Source organism: Antechinus flavipes, chromosome 2, assembly GCF_016432865.1.
Source record: "Antechinus flavipes isolate AdamAnt ecotype Samford, QLD, Australia chromosome 2, AdamAnt_v2, whole genome shotgun sequence".
NCBI classification, from domain to species: domain Eukaryota; kingdom Metazoa; phylum Chordata; class Mammalia; order Dasyuromorphia; family Dasyuridae; genus Antechinus; species Antechinus flavipes.
Window position 1 is genome coordinate 323,578,060 of NC_067399.1, and position 11,738 is coordinate 323,589,797.

Genomic DNA, 11,738 nt, shown 5'->3' on the forward strand with positions numbered 1-11,738 from the left:
GACTAAGGCATTCTGAGTATTATAAATATTCAATATACAAAGTTAGTATGAAGATCCTATTCACTCCAGAGAAAGAAATAATCAATGGAAGTATGCATAATATAGTGTTGCATATATTCATGCAAAACTATATATAAGTAGATATATACATACATATAGTTATATTACATGTCTATCTATCCATCTATCTATATGTGGATCAAATGGTGGCCTTCTCTAGTATAGTGTGGGTAAGGTAGTGCGGGGTGGGAAGGGGTGAAGAGGGTTTAGAATTTAAAATGTAACAACAAAAAATATTTAATTAAAAATAAAGAAAAATATGCTGATCTGGAATTGTGCCCAAAAAGTTATCAAATTGTGCATACCCTTTGATCCAGCAGTGTTTCTATTGGGCTTATATTCCAAAGAAATACTAAAGAAGGGAAAGGGACCTGTATGTGCCAAAATGTTTGTGGCAGCCTTGTTTGTAGTGGCTAGAAACTGGAAATTGAATGGATGCCCATCAGTTGGAGAATGGCTGGGTAAATTGTGGTATGTGAATGTTATGGAATATTATTGTTCTGTAAGAAATGACCAGCAGGATGAATACAGAGAGGCTTGGCGAGACTTATATGAACTGATGCTGAGTGAAATGAGCAGAACCAGGAGATCATTATACACTTCGACAACGATACTGTATGAGGATGTATTCTGATGGAAGTGGACTTCTTTGACAAAGAGACCTAACTGAGTTGCAATTGATAAATGATGGACAGAAGCAGCTACACCCAAAGAAAGAACACTGGGAAACTAATGTGAACTATCTGCATCTTTGTTTTTCTTCCCTGATTATTTTTACCTTCTGAATCCAATTCTCCCTGTGTAACAAGAGAACTGTTTGTTTCTGCAAACATATATTGTAACTAGGATATACTGCAACATATCTAACATATATAGGACTGCTTGCCATCTAGAGGAGGGAGTGGAGGGAGGGAGGGGAAAAATCGGAACAGAAACGAGTGCAAGGGATAATGTTGTAAAAAAATTACCCTGGCAGGGATTCTGTCAATATAAAGTTATTATTAAATAAAATAATAATAATAATAAAGAAAAATATGCTTTCCAAACGTGAACTCCCTTTCTCAAAACCTCAGATCTTTCATCAGCAGAATGGGTATAATATCTTTTAACACTTCTTGGGTTGGAATCTAGTGTACACATGGGAGTACTCTTGGAAACACTGTCCCAAAATGATCTTCTATAGTTATCACCAGAATCATCTAGTAACCCTTTTAGGTCATACACACACACACACACACACACACACACACACACACACACACACAAACACAAAATTAAAAATGAAATCAGTGGGGCAAGGGAGGTTAGTGTTCTCTTTCTCCTCTTCTCGCGCTTCGTAACAATCCCTTGACCAGTATAAAATAACTGCCTCCAGAGCACGGTTTTCACCGCGAGGCCAGGAGAGGTTTCAGCGGCTGCCCGCTGAGCCTCCCGGGGCATCCACTGATCAGGGTGGAGGGACCGGTCTAGATTTCTCAGGCTCAGCTCTGCCCCTGCGTCCTTCGCTTTCTTGAGTCGGCTCCTTGACTGCTGCTCTGGGGAGGCCCCAGAGGCCCAGCCATGGGTCTAGCCGTAACAGGAACTGCTCCTTTTCTGAGCGGCCCCCTCCTGGTCCTCGGGCTAGGTGCGTTCTTGGCCCCAGCCAGCTGCCGCGACATGTCCCTGCACCATCCCCCAGTGTCGGCTGAGTTAGTGATCCCCAAGAAAATAAGGCCTCCGATGTGGGACTCGAAGATGTCGGGGCAGATCTCTTACAGTTTGCACATCACAGGCAAGAAGCACATCGTGCACCTGCTACCCAAAAAGATGCTGCTACCTCGGCACCTCCCCGTGTTCACCTATGCAGCAGCCAAGGACGCCCTGCATGAGGAGGATCCCTTCTTCCCGAAAGACTGCTATTACTACGGCTACATGGAAGGGATCTCCAAATCTTTGGCTGCCCTCAGTACCTGCTTGGGTGGACTCTGGGGGATCCTTCAGGTAAACGAGAAATATTATCAAATTCAGCCCAATCCAGCCTCATCCAACTTTGAGCATCACCTCTATCCAATAGCAAACACAGGCGCTTCGAATCTGATCCGTGCGTTAGCCAAAGAGGAGATAGATGAGGACTTCTTCCAGAAGCAGGAGGCCACATCTCCACCATGCACAGCCACTTTTGATGATGTCCATTTGTGCCGGCAGAAGGTGGAGATGGGAGTTGTGGTGGGCAAATTGGGGTACGGATCCCAGAATAGTAATGCAACTATGGTGCTACAGGACATGCTATTCACACTCAACCTGGTGGACACGCTTTTTATGCAGATCAAGGCGCATGCCTCTTTGTCCTCTCTGGAACTGTGGACTAATCCTAGCCCTCTGAAAATCATCAAGAAGCTGCGAAGTGTTCTTCACAGTTCTGCCGAACCGCAAAGTAGGAGCCCGGCAGAACAGCAACTTTGCGATTTAGTTCACCTCTTCCAGCAGCATAGTTTCGACCTCATCTTTGGAATAGACATCCGAACTGCAAAATGTAATCCTTATCCCAGTTTGGCTATTAAGGCTCACTTCGGAGCCCATCTTATCATTTTCTCTGTCCTTTTTTCCCGTGAAATGGGGCATGACTTAGTAAAGCCTAGTGATGAGGGAAATTTGCAGGATCAAAGGAAACCCAGCCTCGGGGCCAGTAAGGCTGAAACCTCTGATTTCTTGAAAAGCAGCTGCACAGATGGTCATCTGATTTTACTGAATAATGAGGGTAACTGTCTCAGTGGTACTTCGGAGGAGAAGATGAAAAAGCAGAGATGTGGAAACAAAATCATTGAGGAAGGAGAGGAATGTGACTGTGGTTCTAAGACAGATTGCAGAAAAGATCCCTGTTGCCAGCAAGGGTGTACTCTTTCCAAAGGTGCCCAGTGTAGCACTGGACTTTGCTGTAAAGATTGTAAAATTCTCCCCACTGGAAGGGTCTGTCGAATACAGAGCAATGAGTGTGACCTCCCTGAGTTCTGCAATGGTATGTCAGGGCTTTGCCCAGATGACATATACAAACAAGATGGTACACCTTGTAGTGGGAAAGGATATTGTTACAAGAAAAGGTGTGGAAGCCACCTTCAGCAGTGCCAGGCTCTCTTTGGGCAACAAGCTGAGAATGCTCCCCCCCAATGTTATAAAGAAGTGAATAGTCGAGGTGACCGATTTGGTAACTGTGGATCTGGGCAAGTTTCTCTTTTCAAAGGCTGTAATACCCAGAATATATTATGTGGGAGACTTCAGTGTGCCAATATTGACATCATCCCTCAGGTACCTCATTATTACACCCTCATTCAGACTTACTTAAAGGAACCACTTGAAAAGGAAGGTGTTTTATGCTGGGGAACAGCTTTTAATCAGACTGCAAAGAAGGGTTTGATTGATCTTGGTGTTGTGGAAGATGGCAGCTCCTGTGGGGAAAACATGATGTGTGTTAACAAGACTTGCCTTAACATCTCCAGCATCCAACAGGAGTGTGTCCCAGAGCAGTGCAACTTTCAAGGCGTGTGCAACAGCAGAGGGAATTGCCACTGTGATTTTGGATGGGCCCCTCCTTTCTGTCAGAATTCTGGTTATGGAGGAAGCAGTGATAGTGGACCAACGGTAGATCTTGGGAGTGAGATGAACACAAGTTTCTTATCCTGGAGGACCTACTTAATTCGTGGTAGCATTTGTTCAAGCTTTGTAATGCTTAAATGGGCTGTGATAATGCTGTACAAAAAGAGAAAGTGGAAAAAAACTTAGGGATAAAATGATATAGGCAGTCAAAGCAGCCTAGTCCCAAGATCTCTTGAAAGACCCAGTTCAATATATTAGAATGCTAGCTCCCCATGTGAGACTTCAAGGTTAATCTACTATCCATTATGATTCTAGCGATAACTGCTTCATGAGGTGATGAAGATTTTGGCACTGGTATCTTCATTGTTATGCTAGAACACCTTGTTTCTCAAAGAATTCAAGAATATTCAAATATTTAACCCATTTTTTTCCTTTTTTCTGCTTTCTGCTTTAAAAATAAATGTTCTTTATATCTTGGAATCCAATGGAAATCATGTGTCTTATTTTTTTAAAAATTTGATATCTTTTGTTTTAATATTCACCTCCAATTTTATTGTTCTCAAATCAACAATATTCTGATATCACTATTCTGACCATATACATTCCGAACACCTGATCCAGGATGCATTCCAAATCTCCAACTAGGGCCTCCAGTTCTTGTTGATACAGGTTATGCATGAAATACGCAAAACATATTTTCATATTAATCATGTTGTGAAAGAAAACACAGATCTTCCCCTCAAATATGTTTTGATATTTATTCAGACTATATCAGACTCAGATTCAGTTGTTTATTTGGAGGTGTATAGAATTTTTCATAAGTCCTTTGTAATTGTCTTAGATCACTGTATCAAGAAAAGCTAAATCATTCACAGTGGATCATTGTACTATTTTGTTATTTTATATACAATGTTCTTCTGGTTTTATTTACTTCAGTTTATATAATTTATAAAACCTTCTTAGGTTTTATGACTCCTTATGTCATCAAAATCATATGCCATTTATTCAGCCATTCCTCTTGGACATACACTCAGTTTCTAATTATTTGGCATCTGAAGATGCTCAGTTTTGTTAGCTGGATGCTGCTTGATTGTAAACTTAGTTCCTTTATCTTCTGGAATATTACGTTACTTTTGTCTTCTGGAATATTACTTTTCAAGCTCTCCAATCTTTTAAAGTAGAAGCTAATAAACTTGTGTTATTCTGACTGTGGCTCCACAATATTTGAATTGTTTACTTCTGGCTGCTTGCAATATTTTCTCCTTGCCCTGGGAGTTCAGGAATTTGACTAATATTCCTAAACATTTTCATTTACAAATCCTTTTTAGGAGGTTGTGGTTAGATTTTTCAGTTCTACTTGACCCTCTGATCCTGGGATATCAGAGGAGTTTTCCTTGATAATTTCTTGAAAGATGATATTTACACTTTTTTTTGATCATGGCTTTTAAGGAAGTACAATAATTCTTACATTTTAAAGTTATATTTTCCGTATCAGTTGTTTTTTCAAGGAGATATTTCACATTTTCTTCTGTTTTTCCATGTTTTAATTTGTTTCTTGATGTCTCATGGAATCATGAGCTTCTATTTGCTTAATTCTTTTTTAAGTTCAGTGAATTTTTGTATATCTTTCTCTCTCCCTTCACTCCATTTTGACCAATTAAGCTTTTTTTCTTCTGTTCAGTATATTTTTTGTGCTTTTACCATTTGGCCTCTTTTGTTTTTTAGGTGTTATTCAATTTTTTGTGCCTGCTTTACTGTTCATTCTTTTTCATTTTTATCACTCTATTTTCTCAATTTTCCCTCTACTTATTTGATTTAAAATTTATTTTAAATAATTCTGGTCCTAGAATCAATTAAAAATTTTTTCTTTGAGGCTTTGGATGTAGCATTTTTGACTTTATTGTCTTCTGAGTTTGTTTTGATTTTTCCTATTTTAGTGTCTTTATATGGTCAGGTTCTTTTTTTTTTTTTTTTTTTTTTTTTTGGTGTTTGCTTATTTTCTATTCCATTTCTTAACTTTTAACTTTGTGCTAAAGTTGGGCTCTCTTCCCTGGTGGAAGGGGCACTGTACCAAGTTTTAGAATTTTTTGTGCTGCTATTTTCAGAGCTACTGCTGGGATCTGTAAGTTTTCAGTTATTCCAAAGTGCATGAATGTCTGTTATTGAAAATGAAGACATAACACAAGTATCCTGGAGAATAAGGTGAGATCAAGCAGGACCCTACCCAAAAGTACATAAAGGAATAGAATATGACCCTGGCACTTAAAGCTAGAGAAATGCTATAAAGTAATTTTCTAACAATTACAAGGAATGACTCAAAAGGAAAAAAACAATGGATCTTCCACAAGGACTTTAGAGGAGATCATAAGATGCTGTGCCACAGTGGGAACAAATGCCTTTTATAGCCAGGCTATGATGCAGACTTCCCAAGATCCCAACATGGGAAGACAGGGTCCCTTTTGGCAAGGGAATTCCAGAGATACTCGTCAATGCTTTCAATGTGGTTAAGTAGGGCATCTGAAAGCTCAGTGTTGGCATAGAGACATAGTGAGAAAACAGGGTGGGAGAACAAGACCCAATACCCCATGTCCAAAATGTAACAGAGGCTTCCATTGGGCATAAGAATGTAGACTGATTCAGGGAAACAGGATGAGGGGCCCAGCCCCAGGGCCCAAGACAAAAAATAATTGGGACATGATGACAGCTGATGATGCACCCAGAGAATGAGTAGAAGTCTAGTACCTAGACATGACCAACCAGAATGAATGGTCATGAATATGCAGAAAAATGAGATTACAAAAATTAAAAGCTTTGAAGAATTAAAATAGTTTGAATAGAAAGTAGTAAAACTTGCCCAAATAATGAATTCCTTGAAAACCAGAACAAGCAGAATCAATTATTCCATGAAATAGCAAGAAATATTAGAGTATTAATATAAGAAAGATTGAAAATAGAAGAAAATGTAAGATAATCTGTCTTTCAATAGATCGAGGTGAGAATTTAAAAACTAAATTCCCTGAAAAATATGATTTAAAAAAATCTGGATACATATTTCAGAAAATCATAAATTAAAACTGCCTACATTAATTAGAACCACAGAACTATCTAAAGATATACCTATTTAAAGACTGAAAAGTCCTATTGATCACTTTTTGAATAGAACCAGAAAAGGAAAAATTCAAGGAATATCATAGCCAAAATCCTGATCTCCCTCATCAAAGAAAAATATTGTAAGCATTCTTTAAAGAAAAAAAAAAAAACCAATTGTTCAGCTATCAAAAATTTACAATGAGGATCATGACTTTGCTGTAGTTGTCCAATTGTTTTCAGTAGTGTCCAACTCTTTATGATGCCATTTTCTTGGCAAAATGCTGCAGTAGTTTACCATTTCTTTCTCCAGGTCATTTGATGGATGAGGAAACTGAAGCAAACAGAGCTAAATGTGTCTTCAGAAGACTGAGAGAATTGGCTAGGAAAAATAGGGGTTTTGGAGAGTGATTTTATTCTGAGAGTCTGAAGAGGGGTAAGAAAAGAAAGGGCAAAAGAAATACAGTAGGAGGGGTAGGAACAAGAAAGGATAGAATCTGCTATTTTCATAACTGGAATGTATAAGAAGAGGATATGAACATGGAGAAAGATATACAAAGGAATAGACATTAAATGATCCTTTGTGTTATATCTAAACCAAAAGTAGATTGAAAAAGTACCCACAGTTTGGTATGGAAATACATCCAATTCAACAGGGAAATGAACAAGGATAAGGTTGATACAATTAAGGAGGAGGATGCTATTAGGAAGGAGAAAGTCACAAATACAACAAATTTATTAGTCTTTAAAGGGGGGCTATGAAGGGAAAAAACCTAGAATGTAAAGAAGTGTCTTAGATTGCCATATTGACTGGGAATATCTGAACACACTGTGGTATATTAATACAATGGAGCAGTAATGCCCCATAAAGAATAATGAAAGAAATGATTTCCAAGAATCTCAGCTAGTATGAACTGAATAGAACTAGGACAATTTTTTTTCAAAGATAGCAATACAAAAAATAAGTAGGTCAAAGAATAAATCACAGAAACAATTGATAATTTTTTTAATTTTTAAAAATTATTTTAATTAAAGCTTATTTTCAAAGTATATACATGGACAATTTTCTACATTCACCCCTATAAACCCTGTGTTCTAATTTTCTCCCTCCTTTCCACCTACCCTCTCCCCCAGTGGGCAAGTGATCCAATATATGTTAAACAAGTGCAATTCCTCTATCCATATTTCCACAAATAATGGGTCATTTAATTAAAGAAAATTAAAGAAAAATAATGAGACAACTTACCAAAATTTATGGGATGCAGTCAAAGAGATAAGTAGGGGAAACATATATCTCTAATTGCTAACATCAATAAAATAAGGGAAAAAAACAGAACAATAATTAGGGCATGCAACTCAAAGTATTAAAAGCCCCAAACTACAAATCCTCAATTTAACACCAAATTAGAAATCCTGAAAATCAAAGGAGTGATGCATAAAATTGAAAGTAAAAAACCTATTGCATTAATAAAACTAGAAATTGGTTTTATGAAAAACTGATAAAATGGATAAATCATTGGTTAATTTGATTTTAAAAATTAAAACAAAATTACTAGTATCTTTATTATTTGTTACAAAGGGTTTTTAATTCATAAGAAGAAAGAAGGGTTTTAGCAAAATGATGCCAAATAAAAGAGTGCCATTATAACATTTTTAAAAAGAAGACAAAATGGAACAAGTGGAAAAGAAAGGAAGTTCAGAAGGAAGTGCAGACAAGCAGGAGGATTGTGAGGATATATAGAATTTATTATACACACATATTTAAAGACAATAGCTGTAGATTAAATGTAGATTCATGGCTTCATATAGAATCCTTTATTTTGGTGTGTTTTGTCACGTGTTTAGAAATGATATTTTTGGGTCTTAATATTCAGTAAAATAATAAGATTACACCACACCACCTCACATATACCCTGTGTAAGGAATCCAAAGATTAACAACAACAACAAAAAAGAAAGCTCCTGTCTTGAGAGATTTATAATTTCTTAGGGGATTATGCATCATATAAACAAGTATGACCTGATAAGATCCCTTCCTATGTGCCTTAACAGATTTCTCTTTTCGAAACTATTTAAAAAATGATTTTAAGACAAATTCTATATTGTGTAAAAGTTCTTTGTAATAACTATCTATGGTCAAAATAATACAAATTCCCACATTGGTTATGTCTCCAAAATAGATGGCTCAAATCTGCCCCCCCAAGTCCATCTCCTCTCTGCCAGGAGATGGATGGGTGGTGTGCTCTGAAACCGAACTGTGGCTCCAACAGATATTTCCACATGGCTTTCTTCCCTATCCCCCCGTTCTGTCCCCTCCCTACCCCGCGCCAGCTCCAACTGTCCCTCACTCCCAACTTCCTCCAGCCAGGCTTGCAGCCCGATGTTCGGGAACCTCGAGCCAGGCGGAGCACGCGGGATCGCAGTGGGTGGATGACCCTTCCGAGGCGCCTCCGGGGGCGGGGCGGACGCATCAGTGGGAACTTTTTTGTGTCTCACACAGCTGACCTCCCCGGTGGCTCGGCTATCCCTTGGGGGCTCATGGGGCCCACCAAGGCCGGGCCCATCTTGAGCTCCCCCTTCCTAGTGCTCGGGCTCGGGGCGCTCCTGGCCCACGTTGTTGGCTTCCAGCGCCGGCCTGGCTGGCGCTTCGCCTCCGCTGAGGTGGTGGTTCCTTTGCAGCTGCGCGGCTTCGACCACAGGGAGAGCCCTGGACGTCTCTCCTACGCGCTGCACTTCGGGGGCAGGAGACATGTGGTCCACCTGCAGCTTAAGAAGCTTCTGCTGCCCAGGCACCTGCCAGTCTTCACTTACACTGACCAAGGGTCCGTCCAGATGGACCATTCTTTTGTCCCTAAAGACTGCTACTACCGAGGCTACGTGGAGGGGATCCTGGGCTCCCTGGCTGCTCTCAGCACTTGCCATGGGGGTCTCCAGGGGATGCTGCAGGTGAACTCTCTTTACTATGAAATCGATCCCCTGCCCACCTCTCGCATTTTTCAGCACCTGGTTTATCCAATGGAGAATAAAAATAGAGGTCCTGGCTGGAAGTGCGGCTTAACAGAAAATGAAATAGATCGTCTGGTCTTGGAGAAAAAGGGGCTGGGACAGTCAGTGCCTAGGGCTGGGCCCAAGGACAACTGGTGGCCTCAAACCCGCTTTGTGGAGTTGGTGGTGGTAGTGGATAATTTTTGGTATAAGTATGCTTGGGAAAATGAAACTGAGGTGATATTCCAAGTATTGGAAGTAGTCAATATAATAGATTCCTTGTATTATCCTATGCATGCCTACATAAGTTTGAGTGGAGTAGAGATCTGGACAAATAACAACCCAGTGGATTTTAGTAATGGCATAAAGGTAGCTTTGGATATATTTTCCCATTGGAAACAACTAATTAATGAGCGTTTGCCACATGATGTTGCCCACCTATTTGTTCGCTATAACTTTGGCAGGGACAAGGGTTTAGCTTATGTTGGTACAATCTGCCACGATCTAAAGTCAGTTGGCATTGATGCATATGTCGAGGATAACTTGTTGGAATTCTCTGTCACTGTTGCCCATGAACTGGGTCATAACCTTGGCATGGTCCATGACTATGACTTCTGCATCTGTGCACAAAAGCAATGCATCATGTACGCCAATTTCAGCTTAACGGATGTCTTTAGCAACTGTAGTTATGCTAGTTATTTTGATCAGTTTAATGAACTGTTTGTAGAATGTTTAATAAACCCACCAGAGCCTTACAAGATTGCCGCTACGAAGCTATGTGGTAATAAGGTGGTCGAAGAGGGAGAAGAATGTGACTGTGGATCTGTAAAAGAATGTAGCAAGGATTCTTGTTGTAAACCGGGTTGTACCCTGAGGCCCCATGCTAACTGTGCTTCTGGACTGTGCTGTGTAAATTGTAAGATTGCACCAGCTGGAACCCTTTGCAGACCCCCTAGGACACCATGTGATCTTCCAGAGTACTGCAATGGAACTTCGGTACTGTGCCAGAAAGATTTTTACATGCAGGATGGAACTCCATGTACTAGAAATGCTGTGTGCTATCGAAGTATTTGCAGTGACAGAATTCAACAGTGCAAAGCTATCTTTGGTGAAACAGCCTATGATGCTCCCCTGATCTGCTACAAAGAAGCAAACATGTTAAGTGATCAATTTGGGAACTGTTCTGTAGATGGTCATACATACAGGAAGTGTGACACAGCCCATGTTTTGTGTGGCAGACTTCAATGTGTCAATGTCAGCCAGATTCCCCATTTAGAGGAGTTTGATACTATATTCCAAGTTTATGTGAATGGAGTTATGTGCGTTGGAATGGATTTCCACATGGGGAAGGATGCTGGAAATGTAATTAATGGTGCAGTGTGTGGTCATGGAAAAATCTGCCTGAATAAGAAATGTGTTGATTATTCTGTACTGAATTATGACTGTGCAGCCAAGAAGTGCAGTTTTAATGGTATATGTAACAACAAGAAAAATTGTCACTGTCTAAATGGGTGGGATCCCCCATTCTGCCTTAAAAGAGGATTTGGTGGAAGTATTGATAGTGGGCCTCCTCCAAAATGGAAAGCAAATTACTTTTTAATTATTTGCTATCTAGCTTCTCTCTCGTTGGGTTTTTATGGGACATTAATGATGATTATCTTTTTAGCAAGAAAATCAGCATTGCTCATCTAGAAAGGAACAGCCTTTGTATAAATAAAGTCAGAACCCAATGGAAGGATCTATCCCTATTAGTAATATCCTCAAACAGAAAAATTCTCATTGAGAAGAAGGAAAAAAATTCTGCTTCAATAATGTACATTGCAAATATATCAAATAAAGTTTCTGAAGGGAGTTTTGTCATGGAGTTGAACCAATCAGGATTGACCCCTCAAATATCTTTAGTTAGTTTTGTGATGTAAGATTCAGGCCAAAATTTTTGAACATTAGTAAGCCCTGGGTGACTCATCCTTCTGATGCCCACTTCAAGGCACTCCTCCCTTCGAGGAGGGGAGATGAGTAAGATCAGTTAGTATAGTC

At 39.6% G+C, this 11,738-nt stretch overlaps 2 protein-coding genes across 2 annotated transcripts; both read left to right on the plus strand.

Moving 5' to 3' along the window:
- Window positions 1-1,466: 1,466 nt before the first annotated feature.
- On the plus strand, window positions 1,467-4,110 carry LOC127546286 (disintegrin and metalloproteinase domain-containing protein 21-like). The gene has a single exon (XM_051973486.1). The coding sequence runs from the start codon at window positions 1,621-1,623 to the stop codon at window positions 3,814-3,816; it is 2,196 nt and encodes a 731-aa protein (XP_051829446.1). The 5' UTR covers window positions 1,467-1,620; the 3' UTR covers window positions 3,817-4,110.
- A 5,144-nt stretch (window positions 4,111-9,254) lies between these two features.
- On the plus strand, window positions 9,255-11,410 carry LOC127546287 (disintegrin and metalloproteinase domain-containing protein 20-like). The gene has a single exon (XM_051973487.1). It carries the CDS (start codon window positions 9,255-9,257, stop codon window positions 11,391-11,393), a length of 2,139 nt encoding a protein of 712 aa, XP_051829447.1. The 3' UTR covers window positions 11,394-11,410.
- The last annotated feature ends 328 nt before the right edge of the window (window positions 11,411-11,738 follow it).